This window comes from Lutra lutra, chromosome X (assembly GCF_902655055.1).
Source record: "Lutra lutra chromosome X, mLutLut1.2, whole genome shotgun sequence".
Classification (NCBI taxonomy): domain Eukaryota; kingdom Metazoa; phylum Chordata; class Mammalia; order Carnivora; family Mustelidae; genus Lutra; species Lutra lutra.
In genome coordinates, this window is record NC_062296.1 from 20,535,357 (window position 1) to 20,556,663 (window position 21,307).

At 42.3% G+C, this 21,307-nt stretch overlaps 1 protein-coding gene across 1 annotated transcript; it reads left to right on the plus strand.

Annotated features, from left to right (window-relative positions):
* The first annotated feature begins 9,640 nt into the window (after positions 1-9,640).
* On the plus strand, positions 9,641-10,648 carry GPR119 (G protein-coupled receptor 119). The gene has a single exon (XM_047716591.1). It carries the CDS (start codon positions 9,641-9,643, stop codon positions 10,646-10,648), a length of 1,008 nt encoding a protein of 335 aa, XP_047572547.1.
* The last annotated feature ends 10,659 nt before the right edge of the window (positions 10,649-21,307 follow it).

Here is a 21,307-nt window from a genome sequence, read left to right on the forward strand (position 1 = left end):
GGGCCTTGGCAAAGTGGTTCCTGAGCTGGAATGGGGACGAGGTTGAGGAGGTTTTTTCCTTTTGAAATTATATGAATAGGTACTCGCTGTGAAAATATATAACAAGTCAGAAGTATTCAAAGTAAATGTGACAGTCACTCTCTGAACACCACCCCCAACCCCGGTCCCCTCCTCAGTTATTCCCTCTGTTAATGTGCATTGATTCTGATTTCTATGCATTTTTTTCACACACATAAAACTGGGGTGTGGGGTTTTATTTTCATAAGTAGGTCCAGATTCTACATACTGATGTGTGACTTGATTTTCAATCAACAATATGCTTTGGAGGTCTGTGTTAGGACACATAAGTCTATCCCATTCTTTTCATATCACTGCATAATATCTAATAGCAATGGAGGTACCAGTCTAGTCATTCACAAAGAGATATTAAATGTCACTGCTGCCTTTGTCCTTGGGCTAGATGCAGCTAAACCATAGAGGCAAATGGCTGGTCTACGCACAACAAGGAATCCGGTGTGACTTGTTTTGGATATCTTCCTAGAGCTCCTCTCCCAGAGGCCCAGCTCTGAAGGCGGCCTCTGCTGAAGCCTGGCTCCTCCTCCACTCCCACTCCAGGTGAAGGTCTGGTTCTCGGTCCCATGCCCTCAGGGTGGATGAAGCACCCTGCTGCATCCTTGGTGAAAGCCCACTATAACCCACTATGACCATTTAATTCATTGGTTATGGGAAGTTTGACCAGAGAATAAGCCCTCTCGTCCTTCACCTTCCTTCCCTTTGTCAACCCCAGCTTGTTTACCTTGTCAGTGCTCCACTCTGTAGACTCTGAGAACCCTCAGCCTCAGGACCATGAGGACTGACCACCGAGCTTCCAGGAAGGAACCATGTTCTCTGTGGTGTTGATCCCCTGGCATGGGCACAGCCATAGGACATATAGCTGAGTCCATGGGGTAGTGTGAGAAAAGGGACAGAAAAGCTCAAGGAGGACACAGAGGTGGGGAAAGCTAAGAAAGAAGGGAGGGGGCTAAGGGGGGTAAGGATTCCCAGGGGCCCCTTCAAAAATAGGTTGCATAGGGACTGAAAGCCAACTCAATGGAAATAACAACATTTTGCAGATGTTTTGCACCACCACAAGAATTCCCTCTATTGGCCTCCAGACAGGTGAGCATTCAGGCTCTGCTTGCATACTTCCAATGGTGGGGAGTTCACTATTCTCCAAAGCTACTGAGATTAGTTTAAATCAGCTTGTGGGTACCTGAGAGGACAAGACAGAAAACAAGAAAGTGTTGACAGCTAAAACAAATAAACGTCTAGGACATGAGCAAAGGAAGATTACACTAAGTAGAGGATCTTTCAGGGATGGATAGAGAAGACATGAGCAGCAGAGAAGACTGGTGTGGTAGGCAGAAAAATGCTCCCCCCAAAGATGTACATGTCCTAATCCCCAGAACCTGTGAATATTTTTTACCTTACCTAGCAAAAGTCACTTTGCAAATATGACTGAGTTAAGGATCTTGACACGTGGAGGATATCATGGATTATCTAGGTAGACTCAATATAATTACAAGGTTCCTTAAAAGAGGGAGGCAGGAGGATCAGAGGAGATGTGACTATGGAAACAGAGGTTGGAGTGATGTGCCATAGGCCAAGGCATGCAGGCAGCCTCTAAAAGCAGAAAAAGGCAAGGCAAGGAAACTATTTTCCCCTGGAGCCTCCCAAAGGAATCCAGCCCTTCCAGCACCTTGATTTAAGCCCTGTAAGCCCTGTTTCAGACTTCTGACCTCAAGAAAGGTAAGATAGTATATTTACGTGGTTTAAGCCACTAAATTTGTGACAGTTGAAGCAGAATAGTTAACTCATGTAAACCAGGCACCTGAGAGTGGGAAGGAAGAAAGGACAACTTGAATGTGTACACAGATCACCTGGGATCTTGCTCCAAGGCAGACTCTGCTTCTGTAGGTCTTGGGCAGGGCCTAGGATTCTGTATTTCTCCAAGCTCACAGGTCATACCAATGCTCCTGATCTGAAACACACTTGGATTAGCAAGAGACTAGAAGACACTCCATAAAGATATGTGTGTAACATTTTACAGTTCACGAAGCCTTTTCATATCCATTATACTTCAGGCTTACCAGCCGGGCTCAGTCCATGGAGCATGGGACTCTTGGTCTCAGGGTTGTGAGTTCAACCCCATGTTGAGTATCAAGATTAGTTATAAATTATCCATCTTACCTCATTTTTTCATCCCTGCAATGCTATGACATCGGAATTACTGTCCCCATGTTGCCACATAAGGAAGCCAGTGCTAAGTCAGAGAGCTGAAGTCATTTGTCCAAGCAAAGTCAGAGATCGTGCTGGGCTGGCCCCCAGATTTCCTGACTGCAGCCGCCTGTGCTTCTGCCATTGAACAGCAGTTCTTGTCACTGGCTGAATATTAGAATCACGTGAGATTTCCAAACTCCAGATGCATAGGTCACACCCCAAACTAATGATATCAGAAGCTCTTGGTATATGACCCAAACATCCATATTTTCAGAATCCCCAAGTAATTCCACAGCACAGCTAAGATTAAGAACCATTTCACTAGAGCCGTCATTCTCAAATGGGGTCCCCGAATCAGCATCAGCATCACCTGGGAGCTTGTTAGAAATGCAGATTCTTAAACTGGGAGCAAGACGGCAGAGGAGTAGGAGACCTAAATTTCATCTGGTCCCAGGAATTCAGCTTGATAGTTATCAAAGCTTCCTGAACACTTACAAACTCAACAGGAGATCAAAGAAAATAGCAGCAATTCTAGGAACAGAAAAACGACCACTTTCTGGAAGGTAGGACATGCAGAGAAGTGAACCCAAGGCAATATACAGGAAGATAGACAGTGGGGAGAGGGAGCTTCCATCAGCGGGCTTCTGGCAAGTGAGAGAGCAGCAGAGCACAAAATCAGAACTTTTAGAGGTCTGGTCCACAGAGGGACATCACTCCAGTGGCTAAGTGGGTGGCGGAACCCCCACTAGGATAGTGTGGTCTCAGGACCCTCAGTGACACAGAAAAGACCGGGGGTGCCGGAGTGTGGTAGAGCTCCCAAGCGTCAGAGCAGGAAAGCTGACTGCAAAGACAGAGTTGAGGAGTGCGCTCTCAGCTCAGGGTTGCCATAAACTGAGATCCATGGTACAGTTGGGCCACAATTCTTCAAAGTAGTGGATCCTACGAGCCTCCCCTTCCTCTACTGGGAGGAGTGGCATGGGAGTTTGCTGCAGGAATCTGCTGGGTTTGGAGACTCCAAACAGGTTCCATCTGCCAGAGATAGAAATGTTCAGTCACAGGCTGGGTGAATACAGAGTGTGGCCAGAGACCATAGAGATGAGAGGGATTGCTTTTTTCTGAGGGTACACTGAGGGGTGGGACCCCCATTTCTCAGCTCCTCCAGGGCCAGATATTGGGAGGCTGCCATTTTCATTCTTATCCACCAAAGCTGTACAGAAAGCTTTCAGGGAACAAAAGCTACTAAGAGCAAACCCAAGCAGATTACTTAGCCTGGACCCTGGCAAGGGCAGTGCAATTCCTCCTCAGGCAAAGACATTTCAGAATTACTACAACAGGCCCCCTTCCCCAGAAGATCAGCAAGAACATCAAGCCAAGACCAAGTTTACCGATCAATGAGAACTGCAAAATTCCAGTGCTAGGGGAATAAAACACATAGAATTCATGGCTTATTCCCAATGATTCTTTGGTCTTTCAAAGTTAATTTTTTTTAAGATTTTTTATTTATTTGACAGACAGATCACAAGTAGGCAGAGAGGCAGGCAGAGAGAGAGAGGAGGAGGAGGCAGGCTCCCTGCTGAGCAGAGAGCCCGATGCAGGACTCGATCCCAGGACCCTGAGATCATGACCTGAGCTGAAGGCAGAGGCTTTAACCACTGAGCCACCCAGGCGCCCCTCAAAGTTAATTTAATTTTCTTTCTTTTTTTCTTTTTTTGATTTTTTTCTTCTTTCCTTTTTCAACCAACATCTTATCTTCTCAATACCTTTTTAAAAATCTTTTTTAATTTTCATTTTTACAGTCATAGTCTATCCCTTCATTGTATTTAACCTTATTTTTTGTATATATGTAAGTATTCCTTTCTTTAAAATTTTGGGATACAGTTTCTTCTAACAGACCAAAATATACCTTAAATCTAATGATCTAGTGTATGGCTTGTTTCCTTTGTTTATTTCTTTTAATTTTTTTCTTTCTTTTCAGCCAACTTCTTATCAACTCCCTTTTTTTTAAAGATTTTGTTTATTTATTTGACAGACAGAGATCACAAGCAGGCAGAGAGACAGGCAGAGAGAGAGGAGGAAGCAGGCTCCCCACTGAGCAGAGAGCCCAATGCGGGGCTCGATCCCAGGACCCTGGGATCATGACCTGAGCCGAAGGCAGAGGCTTTAACCCACTGAGCCACCCAGGCGCCCCCCACATCAGTTCCTTTTTTAAAATCTTTTTAAGTTTCTATCTTTATAGTCATATTCCATCCCATTTACCTTTATTTTTGTGTGTGTGTATATATATATATGTTTTTCTTTCTTTAAAATTTTGGGAGGCAGTTTCTTCTAACAGACCAAAATAACACCCAAAATCTAGTGTGTGGCTTTGTTCTATTCACCAGCCTGATCATATTCTTTTGGGTTTTTTCCCTTTCTTTTCTCCCTGGTTTCGGGTCTCTTCTGATTTGTTTAGTGTCTATTTTTCTGGGGTCATTGTTACACTTTTAGCATTTTGTCCTCTCATTCATCTATTCTTCTCTGGACAAAATGACAAAATGAAAAAACTCACCTCAAAAAAAAGAACAAGAGGCAGTACTGACTGCCAGGGACCTAATCAATACGGACATTAGTAAGATGTCAGAACTAGAGTTCAGAACGCTGATTATAAAGATACTAGCTGGGCTTGAAAAAAGCATAGAGGATACTCAAGAATCCCTTTCTGGAAAAATAAAAGAACTTAAATCTAACCAAGTCAAAATCAAAAAGGCTATTAATGAGGTGCAATAAAAAATGGAGGCTCTAACTGCTAGGACAAATGAGGCAGAAGAGAGAATTAGTGATACAGAAGACCAAATGATGGCGAATAAAGAAGCTGAGAAAAAGAGAGATAAACAACTACTGGATTGTGAAGGGAGAATTCAAGAGATAAGTGATACCATAAAATGAAACAAAATTAGAATAATTGGGATCCCAGAAGAAGAATAAGAAAGAGAGAGAGAGGCAAAAGGTACATTGGAACAAATTATAGCAGAGAACTTCCCTAATTTGGGGAAGGAAACAGGCATCAAGATCCTGGAGGCACAGAGAACCAAGCCCAAAATAAAAAGAGGTCAACACCCATCATCTAATAGTAAAACTTAGAAGTCTGAGAGACAAAGAGAAAATCCTGGAAGCAGCTCGGGACAAGAGGTCTGTAACCTACAACAGTACAAACTTTAGATTGGCAGCAGACCTATTCATAAAGACCTGGTAGGCCAGAAAGGACTGGCACAATATATTGAGTACTAAATGAGAAAAATATGCAGCCAAGAATACTATATCCATCTAGGCTATCACTGAAAATAGAAGGAGAGATTAAAAAAAAAAAAAAAACTTCCAGGACAAACAAAAACTAAAAGAATTCATAAACAGTAAACCAGCCCTACAGGAAATATTGGAAAGGGGTCCTCCAAGCAAAGAGAGAGCCTAAAAGTACATAGACCAGAAAGGAACAAGACAATATACAGTAACAGTCACCTTACAGACAATACAAAGGCACTAAATTCATATCTTTCAATAGTTATCCTGAATGTAAATGAGCTAAATGCCCCAATCAAAAGACACAGGGTATCAGACTGGATAAAAAAAAAACAAGACCCACCAATATGCTGTCTGCCAGAGACTCATTTTAGACCCAAAGACACCTCCAGATTTAAAATGAGGGAATGGAAAACCATTTACTATGCTAATGGACATCAAAAGAAAGCTGGAGTGGCAATCCTTATACCAGACAAATTAGATTTTAAGCCAAAGACTATAATAAGAAATGAGGAAGGACACTATATCATACTTAAAGGGTGTATCCAACAAGAAGATCTAACAATTTTAAATATCTATGCCCCTAACATGGAAACAGCCAATTATATAAACCAGTTAGTAACAAAATCAAAGAAACACATCAACAATAATACAATAATAATAGGGGACCTTAACTCCCCCCTCACTGAAATGGACAGATCATCCAAGCAAAAGATCAACAAGGAAATAAAGGCCTTAAATGACACACTGGACCAGATGGACATCACAGATATATTCAGAACATTCCATCCCAAAGAAACAGAATACACATTCTTCCCTAGTGCACATGGAACATTCTCCAGAATAGATCACATCCTGGGTCACAAATCAGGTTTCAAATCAGGTACCAAAAGATTTGTTATCAGTCCCTGCATATTTCTGGATCACAATGCTTTGAAACTAGAACTCAATCACAAGAGGAAAATTGGAAAGAACTCAAATTTGGGAGGCTAAAGAGCATCCTACTAAAGAATGAATGGGTCAACCAGGAAATTAAGGAAGAATTAAAATTCATGAAAACAAATTAAAACACAACTGTATCCCTAGACACATTGCCAAAGGCAAGGGAAGCAAGGACAAAAATGAACTATTGGGACTTCATCAAGATCAAAAGTTTTTGCACAGCAAAGGAAACAGTCAACAAAACCAAAAGACAACCAAGAGAATGGGAGAAGATATTTGCAAATGATGTATTAGATAAAAGGCTAGTATCCAAAGTCTATAAAGAACTTATCAAACTCAACACCCAAAGAACAAATAATCCCATCAAGAAATGGGCAGAAGACATGAACAGACATTTCTGCAAAGAAGACATCCAAATGTCCAATAGACACATGAAAAAATGTTCAATATTACTCAGCATCAGAAAAGTACAAATCAAAACCACAATGAGATACCACCTCACTTGAGTCAGAATGGCTAAAACTAACCAGTCAGAAAATGACAGATGTTGGTGAGGATGTGGAGAAAGGGGAACTCTCCTACACTGTTGGGGGTAATGCAAGCTGGTGCAGCCACTATGGAAAACAGTATGGAGGTTCCTCAAAAAGTTTAAAATAGAGCAATCTTATGACCTAGCAATTGTACCACTGGGTATTCACCCCAACAATACAAATGTAGTGGCCCAAAGGGAGAGGGGCATCCCAATGTTTATAGCAGCAATGTCCATAAGAGCCAAACAATGGAAAGAGTCTAGATATTCATCAACAGATGAATGGATAAAGAAGATTTGGTGTATATATATACACAATAGAATATTATGCAGCCATCAAAAATTGAAATCTTGCCATTTGCAACAACGTGGATGGAACTAGAGAGTATTATGCTGAGTGAAATAAGTCAATCAGAGAAAGACAATTATAATATGATCTCACTGATAGGAGGAATTTGAGAAACAAGACAGAGGATCATAGGGGAAGGAAGGGAAAAATGAAACAAGATGATACCAGAGAGGGAAACAAACCTTAAGAGAATCTTAATTTCAGGAAACAAACTGAGGGTTGCTGGAGGGATCGGGGGTGGGAGGGTGCTATGGTGAGCACTGTGAATTGTGTAAGACTGATGAATCACAGACCTGTGCCCCTGAAACAAATAATACATTATATGTTAATTTTAAAAAGAAATGCAGATTCTCAGGCCCACCCAAGCCATAAATAACCCAAAACTCTACGTGAGGCCCAAGAATGTGGGCACAAACATGCATATCCCCCTTCATGGGATTCTGACACACTCTCCAGTTTGAGCATGGGCTTCAAAAGGACCATCTTGAGTCCATTCATGGACTCAAGCGCTAAGGAAACAAGAGCACAACCTTTAATCCAAGCATAATATCAGGCCAGGTACCAAGCAACTAAAGTCAGCTTCCTAATGGGGGGGGGGCGCAGTGGCAGGCTACCAAAGAATAACTGTTCTCAGACTTGCAGCTGGGATACTGAGCCTCCATACCATGGCCCTTCTGCTCCTTTGTAGAAGAGACATCTGTCAGAGGTCCTCTCAGACTGTCAAAACATCCTGGAATATAATATTTGCCTCCAACTCTGTACCTTGCTCTCCACTCCCTCACTTAAAACACTAACCTTTCCCATTTGTGCTCTCACCTGAACAGAGTAAATACACTTCAAACCACTCTTCTCCCCACCCCTCTCTTCTTGGTATCCAAGAGTGGCAGGCAAAAGGTTAGTTCTAATGTACCCGAACAAATGGATATACAACCTAAAATAGGAGTGACCGACACAGCGCCCAGCCTGAGCACATCTCATTTGCTTCAGCAACACTGCCGCCCTTCAGCCTAACGCTATCCACAATGGAAAATGGAAAATTCCACAACCAAACATGAGAACAGACGCTTTCCAGAATGCAGCCCACCTCTTCTTCTCCTGTCTCAGACACTGGGTCTACAGGATCAAGAAGGGCAAGGCTGGCAGCCACTACTTGTGATCAGAGACATGTCTTCAATGAGTATACACAACATACAGCAGCTTTTTTAAAATAAGATTTTATTTATTTATTTGTCAGTGACAGAGCACACAAGCAGGGGCAGTGGCAGGCAGAGGGAGAAGCAGGCTCCCCAATGAGCAGGGAGCCCAATGCGGGATTCTGGGATCATGACCTGAGCCAAAGCCAGATGTTTAATTGAATGAGCCACCCAGGCATCCCCGGAGAGCAGCTTTAGACAGGGAGTGGGATCTATTCTAAACTGAATAACATATGGTAACTAACATAATAAAAAAATAATAAACTGAATAACTACTATTAGCAATTCTCTCCTTTTGTTTTCCTGCCCTCCTGAATCAGCTGATTTCTGAGGGATGAGAAAGAGGGGAACAGCACACACTATTTGAGAGAATTAGAATCCGGGGGTGTTAGGAAACAAAAGATTAAAACAAACAAACAAACAAACAGCTTAAATGTGTGGTAACTCCCCTGAAAGCATGCTGGGCCCTGAAATTGCCTGCCTGCCCTCACTTCCCACTTCAGCTGATTATGGTCATCCTGCTTGATTGAAAGCAGTAATAGTAGTGACTGAGAATTCGTTATTCAGTAAATGCTTCATTAAGCCGAGATTAGCTGTTAAGCTGGTCCTTGAGGCTTAGGAAAAGAAGAAGTGGAAGTTTAATATCAAACTATGGAGAAAGAACAAGTGTGATTAGAGTCAATCATATCTTCTGCCAGACAGGAGACCTGATGAGTGACCCAGTCCCTCCAAAAAAGTCCTTGAAGCATCAACGAAGGAAGAGAGCCTGGGGAGACAGTATGCACCAGGTACTTGGGAGTTGTCTAGTAACTCGGATGTTGGAGGGGGAGGGACTAGCTCAGGGTCCAGGGGGAGGTCCGCACTGGGATTGTTGCCTTCAGACAGCAGGAGAGGCAAGAGGCTGAGGACTGAAAGAGTGAGATTCATAGGGACTGGCAGGATCTCGCAGATGGCAAGCTGCCAGCGTGGACTGCCAGTGGCAGCCAGGGCTTAGCTGTGGCTCTGAACAACGCTCTTCCTCCCCCAGCCCATGAGAACTGGAGCTGGAGAGACAGCATGCCCCGGTAAGTGGAAATCCTGCCACTTCAAGACATGGAGTCATCTTTGCCATTTGGAGTGATCCTTGCTGTCCTCGCCTCCCTCATTATTGCTGTCAATGTGCTAGTGGCCGCAGCTGTACTGTTGCTGATCCACAAGAATGATGGTGTCAGTCTCTGCTTCACCTTGAATCTGGCGGTGGCTGACACCTTGCTTGGTGTGGCCATCTCTGGCCTAGTCACAGACCAGCTCTCCAGCCCAGCTCAGCCCACACAGAAGACCCTGTGCAGCCTTCGGATGGCATTTGTTACTTCTTCCGCCGCTGCCTCTGTCCTCACGGTCATGCTGATTGCCTTAGACAGGTACCTTGCCATCAAGCAGCCCCTCCGCTACTTCCAGATCATGAATGGGTTCGTGGCTGGGGCCTGCCTTGCCGGGCTGTGGTTGGTGTCTTACTTCATTGGCTTCCTCCCACTGGGAGTCCCCACATTCCGGCAGACTACCTACCACGGTACCTGCAGCTTCTTCGCTGTGTTTCACCCACGCTTTGTGCTGACCCTCTCCTGCGTTGGCTTCTTCCCAGCCCTACTCCTCTTTGTCTTCTTCTACTGTGACATGCTCAAGATTGCCTCCATGCACAGCCAGCAGATCCGAAAGATGGAACACACAGGAGCCATGACCGGGGCATACCGGCCTCCACGGAATCCCAGCGACTTCAAAGCTGTCCGCACTGTGGCTGTTCTCATTGGGAGCTTCACTCTGTCCTGGACCCCCTTCCTTATCACTGGCATTGTGCAGGTGGCCTGCCAGAAGTGCTACCTCTACCTGGTGCTAGAACGGTACCTGTGGCTGCTCGGTGTGGGCAACTCCCTACTCAACCCACTCATCTATGCCTATTGGCAGAAGGAGGTGCGACAGCAGCTCTACCAGATGGCCCTGGGAGTGAAGAAGGGGCTCGCCTCATGTCTCCTTCTTCTCTCAGCCAGATATGGTGGCCCAAAGGGGCCCAGGGAAAATTCCTATCCTATCGCCATTATCTCCCACTCAGATCTCGATGGCTAAGACGGTAAGGGCAGGGAATTTTCCAAGTGCCTGCTCCCTCCCCTCTCTGCACCCCAACTAGGAAATCAGATGGAGCTAGGGGAATGAGAGTACTTGCTTCAGGCAGCTGACCACCCCTTACCCCAGACTGAGAGGAACTGAGGTAGGGTGCTGACTTTTTTCTGTAATCCATTTCCTCATTTGCAAATCTCTATTCCTATCTTTCTTTTGCAATGACTCTGTTTCTCCCATACAGGTATACTTACTTAAAGAAATGTACTACTGAAATGATGTTAAAAAATCAAATCCTAGTTTTGAATGCACTAGAGCAGCACTATCCTATAGAAATATCATGCAAGTCATATATAATTTTAAATGTTCAAGTAACTATATGTTAAAAAGGTAAAGAAAAAAAACTAGGCAAAATTTATGTTAATGTTTCATTTAACCCAATGTATCTAAAATATTTCAATATGTAATCGATATAAAATTACTACACTGTGTTTTTCATGCTAAATCTCTGAATCTCGTGTGTATTTTACCTTTACAGAACATCTCCAACCAAACTAGTCTGATTTCTAAAGCTCAGTAATGACAGGGCTAGTAGCTACCATAGCAGATAGCGCAGTTCTAGAGAAAACAAGGTGGTTCCTTCTGTTTACTATAGTGACTGATTATAATAAAGTGAGAAGTCCTGCCCTCCCTGATGTGAATCAGACTTTTTAGGTGGTGAGTTTGCCTAAAATGTAGGAACCTGAATTAGAATCTACAGCCACTCTTCTTTTACACTTCATGGTGTTCAAAACATTGTGTCTTTGGAAATAGCCAATCTTGTGGTTGTTTCTGCTACTACCCCTCCCAATGCACCACTTTTGTAACTGTGGTACCCCTTCCCCTCAGTTGGCTTCTTACTTGCTGATAACAAAGCTGAGCCACCAATTCTGAGATACTCAAAGGGAAGAAAGAGGCAAAAGGGGTCAGTATGAAGAAAGGCACTGCCAAGCTCTCCACAGCTTGGACTCAATTTTTCCCTCTGAGCTTGACCTTCTTAAATCCTCATTTTCCTAAGAAACTCAGTGGCATAGGAGGATGCCTCCAACATATCCCAGGAGACCAGTTGAGGAAGCAGTGTCTCCTCCTGCTTTCTGTGGGTACAGAAAATGACTGTTGGCAGCCAGAAATTATGTTCAGGCTCCCTCTGGGCAAACCTAGCAGCAGCAATTCAAGAACAGAGTAGGGTAGAAACCTGGGAAATATCATCAGTCTCCTTGAGCTTCCCTGTAACCCCTTCTTAATCTCCTGGTCTCCACGTAGATTCCTAGAAAGTCTGCCTCTTAAGGCCCTCAACTAGATTATCTCCTAGAAAGCTGCTGAGTGGACAACTAAAGAAGGCAAGAAGAAACCAAGAGAGAATGGAATAAATCTGTCTGGGATTTGGTGCCAAAATAACCTTGGAAGGTTAACCCCTGATATGTCTAAACTGATGGCCTGAGGATGCATTTGAATTCAGTGTGTACAGGTCAATGCCAAGAGGCCCAAGAAATTTTTCATTTAAATCTGAAACTATAATGTTCGGAACGAGCACAAAATCTGGCCATCCTCCTCTTGGCAGTATGGCACCACACCATGATGTCTTGCACGTGGGTTTTAATTCCCCTTCAGTCTTGGATTAACTCCCAGCTGGCTTCCCTCAGTTGTTTGGAGGTTAATGATCCTTCCTTTCCATTTCCATATTCCAGAAAATCCCCTTCTATTTTCACCCTCTATCTTCAGCACAAATGGCCTGTTGCTCACTACCTATTCTAATACACACCAACTCTCCTTTGGTAGACTTTTTTTTTTTTTTTTTTTTGCAGTTGCTTTGTTTACCACTCCGGCCCAGAGGAGGATCATATATGCCTTCACCGCAACAGGCTTTATGCTCCTACAACTGAAGAATTTTTTGGCTTTCAAATGGCTGATGGAACCCAATGCACTCTGAAGTGCTGAGCACCCAGCAAGTGTCATTTATGCCAGCAATAAGGCACTCTCTTGGATTGGGTTAGGAGTTACTGGGAACTATGTAAAACACAAATAGCAACTGGGTTTGGGGGACAAGATGGGAAGCCGGCTCAAATCCATGTCCTCCTTACTGGTGGGTCAAAGCTTAATTTCCTAGCCTTGCTGCAAAAGACTGATCTTGCCAAGGTAACACAAGCAAAGTGGAATGGAAATTAGTTACAGGAGAAAGGCAGGAGCTGAGGGGAAGCTAGGTGACTGCTGTGTTGTTAGGTTCAGTGCAAGAAACCGTGCTGTCCCTGGGAGGCAATATGTTGAGTAGAAAACTCACAGGCTTTGAAGTCCAATAGACCAGTGTTGAAATTATGATTCAGTTGTTTAAACTGTCAAAGCTACAGTTTCCTCATTTGCAAAACTGGGGTAATAATGCCTACCTTATATGATTCTAGAGAGGATTAGCTTGGATAATGTATGGGAAAATGCCTAAACTACAGCAGATAGTACTCAAAGAATGTTCTCTTCCTCATCCTTAAAAATCCTGAAGAATTAAAAAAAAAAAAGAATAAAAAAATCCTGAAGAATAAAATATTCAGCTGACCAATTTAGGGAGTCTGTCCTATCTATAGATATTATGGCCTCCAGGACAAGGACACTTGGGCTCCAAACTGTGAATTCCTTAACCCCTGAATGTTTTTGATAATGAGTGATGAAAGAGGACTCAGGTTGAAAAAGACAAATAGCAAATTTAATACCTGAGCAGGATCAAGAAACAGCAGATACAAACAAGGCACTATTATCACACACTGGGGTTTAAGAGTAACTCTAATTATGGACACAGTATTTAATAAGCCACCAAGAGCAGAGATACAGAATGCTATGCAATGCTCTTTGACACAGGTTGCAGCACAGATAAGGGAATGTTTTGGGGAGGAAACATTTAGATTTCATTCATGCATTTGATATTGTCTCCTGGTGGACTTGCAAAGAAACCAGATCCTGTTTAGCAATTTATCAAAATAGCCAAAAAGATATTACAACCTTGTAGGACAGAATATAGGTCAATCAGTCTCATTTATAATTACCATAAAGAGCTTGTGAATTGGTTATAAAAACTGTGATATGACTAGGTTTTCTACGACTTCTCTGGATAGCTAACATTATGCACAGCACACCTGTTTCAGAGTATTACTCTCAAGAACATAAGAACACACAACCCTCTGTTCAGGGGCATTTTGAGTGGTCTCACAAGAGTTAGAGGCTGGTTGCCCTGATCTACCAAATGCTCCCGCTTGTCTAAAAAGCCCATCTCTGAGAGTTGGCCTTGGGATATCTTCTCCCCATATGGAAAAGTATTTACTGATTCAAATGGAAAATGAACTCATGACTTTGATTTCATTCACACTTGCTCAGTCAATGGCCAAACTGAATAGAGACCAATGAAAATAGCAGGCAGGAGATATATTTCAAGGGCACACACAGAATAAGAGGAAACATGGTGTTGATAGCTAGGCAACAAGAGCAGCAATGGACCCAAGGCCAGACCACAATTCCATCCGCCACGCACTTATTTTGTGACTCCTTCAGTACCTCCCATGCCATCCTTCAAACTGCTGGTTCAAACATCCTTCAAACTGGTCTGAAATCTTCTTTTAATTAACAAATCTTCATTTGTTATTCCTACAGTCATATAAACTTGTTAATGTTACCTGCAAGTGTCAACTGTTATTCATTCATTCACCTGTCCATCTATCGGTCTACCTATTCCGCAAACATTTTTTTAAGAGCTAGGTGCTAAAATTGCCCCAGCTTTGCTGGGATTTCTTTCAGAGATATGTAATATATGTATATATATGAGGTTCATTATTCCTTTTTGATTATAAAAATAATTTTTGTTCATTTCAGAAATTTTTAGAAAATACAGAAAATCATAAAGGTGCCGATAATTGTACCATCTAGAGATGATCACCATTATTCTCTATGTGTTTTCTTCACTTAATGTTATATTGTGCAAATTTTCCTATGTAATTAACTTTTCTTCAAAAACATGACTTGTGGAGCCCCTGGGTGGCGCAGTTAGTTAAGCACCCAACTCTTGGTTTCAGCTCAGGTCAAGAGCTGAGAGTCTTGAGATTGAGCCCCGTGTTCCTCTTTGAGCTCAGAGAGGAGTCTGTTGGAGTCTCTCTCCCTTTGCCCCTCCTGATGTTCACTCTCTCTCTCTAAAATAAACTAAATTTTTATAAACCATGACTAGTAATGGTTGCATGTTATTTCAACATATGAGTATATAATATTCTAACCACTCCCCTATAGTTGTATATTTGTTATTTCCAATATCTCACTGTTATAATACCACTATAAATACCTTTGTGTATAAATCTTTGACACATCTGTTTAATTCCTTAGGATAAATTCTACAAAGAAGTATTACTAGGTCAAGGAGCACTAAACATATATAAGAATTTTGATTCGTATTTTTGCTGGCATTTCTTAAACTGTATAGTTTGCCTAGGATATTTGCTAAGAGAAGTCAAGAGCGAGCCATGAATGAAAAGACCACACTGATATGAAGATCTCAAAGAAATAAACGTACATGGCTTCCTGAAGGCATAAACCATACCAGGGAGTTAACCAGTTGCTGTTGTTGCTGCTTCTTTTTAACAAACGGAAGCTTATTGATCTGTCCTACTGCTAGAGTTAATCTGCAGATTTAGAAATCTGGACTAGCGGGACACAGCAGTTGAAGAATACCTCTTACAACTGCATCATCAATATGACACTGTGTAATATCCAGGTATCAATTTCAATGTGCTTTCACTCTTCAAATTTTCTGAGTTAGTTGCTTTGTGCAACACCATAAAGCGCTAAGTAGGCATGAGAATATGAAAACATAATCACATGGAGCCAGGAGAACCGTCATGATGCACTTGAAGCCTTAAAGCCATAGTTTTGCTGAGTTGCTGAAAGGGAAGATGTGCTCCCCCTAATGGATCAACCGTGCAGTGTAAAGTGCATGAGCTTAACATGCTACTGCCCAGCCATATGTTCACTGGATTTACAAGCTGTTGAGACCATAATCAGCCACTGGGCTCAAAGAGCCCTCTCAGGAGGAGTCCTAGAAACAACCAATGCAGCTGTTAAGGGTCTCAGAGTCTGTTCTAATGCACAAAGCAATTCCTGGTTCTTTAAAATGCCTCCTACACAATAGGGCAAGCAGGATCCATTTGCTTCAGCACACTGGAGAGGACCAAAGTCATGTAAGACCAAGAGCCTGAGGAGGGTCTCTTTATTTGCTTAGGTTTATTTTTATTTGGTGCATGTTGCCCAAAAATCCGATTGAATCATATTTCCTATTTACTATAATAAATCCGTTATCAGTTCCATTTCTGTCTTGGTTGTGTTGACATTAAGGCACTAAAAAGCTGATAAACATGCTGAGATAACAGTCGTTGGCCCAATAAAATGCCGCACTGTCTTATAAAACTGTTCATCGTGCTTTTACCACTCATAATATTTTTGCACATTTGCCCACTGAGCCATTCAACAAATACTAAAGCAGTTTCTATAGAAAAGCAAACTGGTGTCATGTCATCTCGGAAGTGGTTTAAAAAGTAAGACAACTGGGGGGCACCTGGGTGGCTCAGACAATTGAGCACCCAACTCTTCATTTTGGTAGTCATGAGATCAAGCCTTGCATCGGGCTCTGCACTGGGTGTGGAGCCTGTTTGAGAGTCTTTCTCTCCTTCTCCCTCTGCCTCCCACCCCTTTACTGGCATGCTCTCTCTCTCTCTCTCTCTCAAAAATTTTAAAGAACTAAGAAAACTAAACCAAGAAATTATAACCAAATGGCTATGAGGTTATTTCAAGTGTGGATTATTTCATAATCCAAAATTCCAACTACCACTTTAAGATTACCAGGTCCCTTAGTATTTTTTTAAGGTTTTATTTTTATTTATTTGACACAGAGAGAGCACAAGCAGGGGGAGTGTCAGAGGGAGAGGGAGAAGCAGGCTCCCTACTGAGCAGGGAACCTGATGCAGGTCTTGGTCCAAGGAACCTGGGATCATGACATGAGCCGAAGGCAGACGTTTAAGTGACTGAGCCACACAAGGGCCCCTCTCTTAGTCATCTTAAGCAATGATGCATTAAATTGTTTTTCTTATTTGCTAAATAAATAGTAAAGACAAGGATGCAAAAAGAGTGTTTACAGTGACTTTGGCTCAGCCCAAAATACAACTGAATTCTGACACTGAGAAAGCTATTAGAGGAAAAAAATGCTCTAGTGAAATCTCAGGAATTAACACGGAGTAGCTACTATGAGAAGATATTTGTTTTTTTAAAAAAGCAATTTTATGACTTTAGCTTACATGCAATATCCTGAAGAGGCTGGGCTAGCAAAAATATTACCCCTTAAGTGATATACTTTAGTAAACAGAAAATAAGTATATATAATCAGGTTTTCAGTAAGTTTAATCATTCCTCCCACAAATCTGTTTATAAGCCTAACAACACACTTGTTTGCATTAGAGAAGAGAGGGTGAGAAGTCTAGCCCCATGTGCAAATTGTTCCATTCCAAACTAGTGAAATCTGTATCAATAATTACAAGTTCTTCAATAAACAGTACAACATAAAACAAAAACATGTTCCTGTGTGTATGGTGAACTGTGCTTATTAGACTAGAGAAAGAAGGGGTGGGTTCATGAGGAAGGAAGTTGTAGAGAAGAAAGGCCAACAGAGAAAAGAGAGGGAAGAAGTAGAAAGTGGAGAATAAGAGGAAAATTACATAATTGCAGTTACAGGTCTCCAGGAAAATAATTTAAAGCCAGTGTTACAATGAAGTGTCAAAGAGTGACCCACCACAACAACTATTGACCTTCTTTCTCCCAGGGTGCTATAAAGATAGGGGAATTAATGAAATCAATATTCTTTACTGCTCACCTGCGATAAACTTTAAGTGACCCTGGACTAGGCTGAATCGGTACACCTCTAGCAAGGTGATTATAAGCATGGGCTCATGAGCCAGACTGCCCGGGTTAGGATCCTGGGTCTGTCATTTCCTAGGAACAAAGTATTCTACCTTTCTGCGCCTCCGTTTCTCATCTAAAAATAAGAATAGCATCTACCTCCTAGAGTGTCTGAAAGGATGTAAACAGTTTTATAAACATGATACACTTAGAACAGTATCTGACATAATAAAAGCCATATAAGTATTAGCTATTATCATCTGAGTTGCCTCATGCTTTAGCCCCTCAAAAGAAAGGGAAAAAATTTGAAAGTTTTTCGTCTTACAGCGTACAGATTTTGACCATCATTTTCTCTCTTCAAACCCGGGGTTTCCTGGTCAGAAATGTCAGTGGTTTGATCTTCGGGTTGCTGGTAACACAATGGATTTGCTCATTCTAAAGGAAAATACCCACGTGATCCTCTAGAGTTAAAATGAATCAATCTTTATTTTGTTACCAAACAGCTTCACGGAAATTCCTCACTGGCCATCCTAATCAAGCTAAACCGCATGCTAGGTTTTTAAAAAATTTTATTGAGATGTAATTTACATACCATAAAGATCACCTGTTCAAAGCATACAATTCAATGTTTCCTAGTATATTTAGAGCTGTGCAACCATCAACCATAATCGAATATTAGATCATTACATCCCAAAATGAAAACTTGTACCCATTAGTCGTCCTCCCCATTTCTCCCAGCCCTAGGCAATCACTAATTTACTTTCTATCTTTATAAATTTGCCTATTCCGGACATTCTTTTTTTTTTTTTTAAGATTTTATTTATTTGACAGACAGAGATCACAAGTAGGCAGAGAGGCAGGCAGAGAGAGAGAGGAGGAAGAAGGCTTTCCACTGAGGAGAGAACTCGATGCGGGACTCAATCCCAGGACCCTGGGATCATGACCTGAACTGAAGGCAGAGGCTTTAACCCACTGAGCCATCCAGGTGCCCCTGATCCCAGTTTTTTTTTTTTTTTTTTTTTTTTTTTTTAAGATTTTATTTATTTATTTGACAGAGAGAGATCACAAGCAGGCAGAGAGGCAGGCAGAGAGAGAGGAGGAAGCAGGCTCCCCGCTGAGCAGAGAGCCCGATGCGGGGCTCGATCCCAGGACCCTGAGATCATGACCTGAGCCGAAGGCAGCGGCCCAACCCACTGAGCCACCCAGGCGCCCCCCTGATCCCAGTTTTAAATAGAATGTCCAGAATAGGGGCACCTGGGTGGCTCAGTGGGTTAAAGCCTCTGCCTTCGGCTCAGGTCATGGTCTCAGGGTCCCGGGATCAAGCCCCGCATCAGGCTCTCTGCTCGGCAGGGAGCCTGCCTCCTCCCCTCTCTCTGCCTGCCTCTCTGCCTACTTGTGATCTGTCTGTCAAATAAATAAATAGATGTCTTTAAAAAAATAAAACTGGGATCGTCCCCGATATGAGGAAGTGGAGATGCAATGTGGGGAGTTTGGGGGGTAGGAAAAGAATAAATGAAACAAGATGGGATCGGGAGAGAGACAAACCATAAGAGACTCTTAATCTCACAAAACAAACTGAGGGTTGGGGGGGGCAGGGGGGGCGGGGAGGGAGCGGGATAGGGAGAGGGTGGTGGGGTTATGGACATTGGAAGGGTATGTGCTATGGGGAGTGCTGTGAAGTGTATAAACCGGGCGATTCACAGACCTGTACCCCTGGAGCTAATAATACATTATATGTTTATAAAAAATTTTTAAAAACTATTTAAAAAACCAAACTGGGATCGTACAGGAGTAGCTCAGTTGGTTAAGCATCTGCCTTTGGCTCAGGTTGTGATCCTGGGGTCTGAGGATTGAGCTCTGCATTGGGTTCCCTGCTCAGTGTGGAGTCTGCTTCTCCCTCTCCCTCTGCTTCTCCCCATTCCCCCGCCATGGGCTCTGTCTCTCTCTCTCTCTAATAAATAAAATCTTTAAAAATAAATAAAACTGGGATCATACAACAGATGGAGTTTTGTGTCTGACTTCTTGCACTTAACATGTTTTCAAGGTTCTTCCATGTTGTAGCAATGCATCAGCCCTTCATACACCTCTTTACTGCTGAATATGCCATTGTATGGATATACCACAATTTGTTTATCCATTCATCAGTTGATAGATGTTTGGGTTGTTTCCATCTTTTCATTATTGTGAATAATGCTGCAATGAACATGTACATGTATCTGAGTCCCTGTTTTTAATTCTTTTGGGTACAGAATTACGGAGTCTAATGGTAACCTATGACTAAGTTGAGGATGTGCCCAACTGTCTTCCAAAAGGGCTACACCATTTTATAAACTCTCCTGCAATGTACGAGATTCCAATTTCTTCACATCCTTGCCGACTCCTGTTATTGTCTGGCTTTCTTTTTGATATGTTGGGCTTTTTACCTAGGAAAATCATTATTTCTCCTTCAAATCAGTGGTGCCTGCTCATCTTTGTGCTACACTCTTTCATTCTAGCATTTTTGAAAAAATACTTTTTTATTGATTTAAAGACTATTTATTTATTTACTTATTTTTTTGAGAGAGAGCATGAGCGGGGAGGGAAAAGCAGAGAAAGGAGGAGAAGCAGACTCTCTGCTGAGCAGGGAGCCCGATGTAGGACTCCATCCCAGGGATCATGACCTGAGCCAAAGGTAGACAGTTAACCAACTGAGCGACCCAGGTTCCCCAGTAGACTTTGTTTTTTTGGGTTTTTTTTTAAGATTTTATTTATTTGACAGAAATCACAAGTAGGCAGAGAGGCAGGGAGAGAGGGGTGGGGGAGGCTGGCTCCCCGCAGAGCAGAGAACCTGATGTGGGACTAGATCCCAGGACCCTGAGATCATGACCCGAGCCGAAGGCAGAGGCTTTAACCCACTGAGCCACCCAGGCACCCCAAGACTTTGTTTTTTTAGAACAGTTTCAGGGGGGCCCCTGGGTAGCTCAGTGGGTTAAAGCCTCTGCTTTCGGCTCAGGTCATGATCTCAGGGTCCTGGGATCAAGCCCTGCATCGGGCTCTCTGCTTAGCGGGAGCCTGCTTCCCTCTCTCTCTGCCTGCCTCTCTGCCTACTTGTGATCTCGCTCTCTATCAAATAAATCAATAAAATCTTAAAAAAAAAAAAAGAACAGTTTCAGGTTTACACATAAATTGAACTGACAGTACAAAGAGTTTGTCTTATTTTGTTTTTTGAAAAAGGGTTTTCACCCAATTTTTAGTCCCTTTAAAGATTGTTTCCTTGTACTCACTAACTCTGAAATATTTCCCTTATCAGTCTACCTTCAAAAGACACTGGTGGGTCTATTTCATACCTGTTACATCCCTAAAAACTTATTTTTCAATCAAAAATGGCAATTCAAATATACAATGGGGAGCTGTTACTTAAAGGAAGCCTATGGTGAATATTTTTGTGAAACACTGAATTCTTCATACATGTAAAATAATCCCCTTCGAATGTTCTGTAGTAACAGTTAGACCCTTAATAACTCTCTGAAGCACCCTTACTGTAGTAGCCTGTTTCACTATAGTTTCACTATAGTCTTCAGTCAAAATACTCTATTCATCATACTTGTTAACTGAACGGATATTGTATTAATCCATGACTAAGAATAGGATAGGATAATACACCTAAAATAAAAATAACAAATCAAGTTCTTTAATTTGAATTACCTAACTGAGATTACGGCTACTCTAAGGCATCAATCT

Bases quoted from the DNA above. Each gene is read 5' to 3' on its own strand.
- GPR119 (XM_047716591.1), top strand. From the start codon at position 9,641: ATGGAGTCATCTTTGCCATTTGGAGTGATCCTTGCTGTCCTCGCCTCC.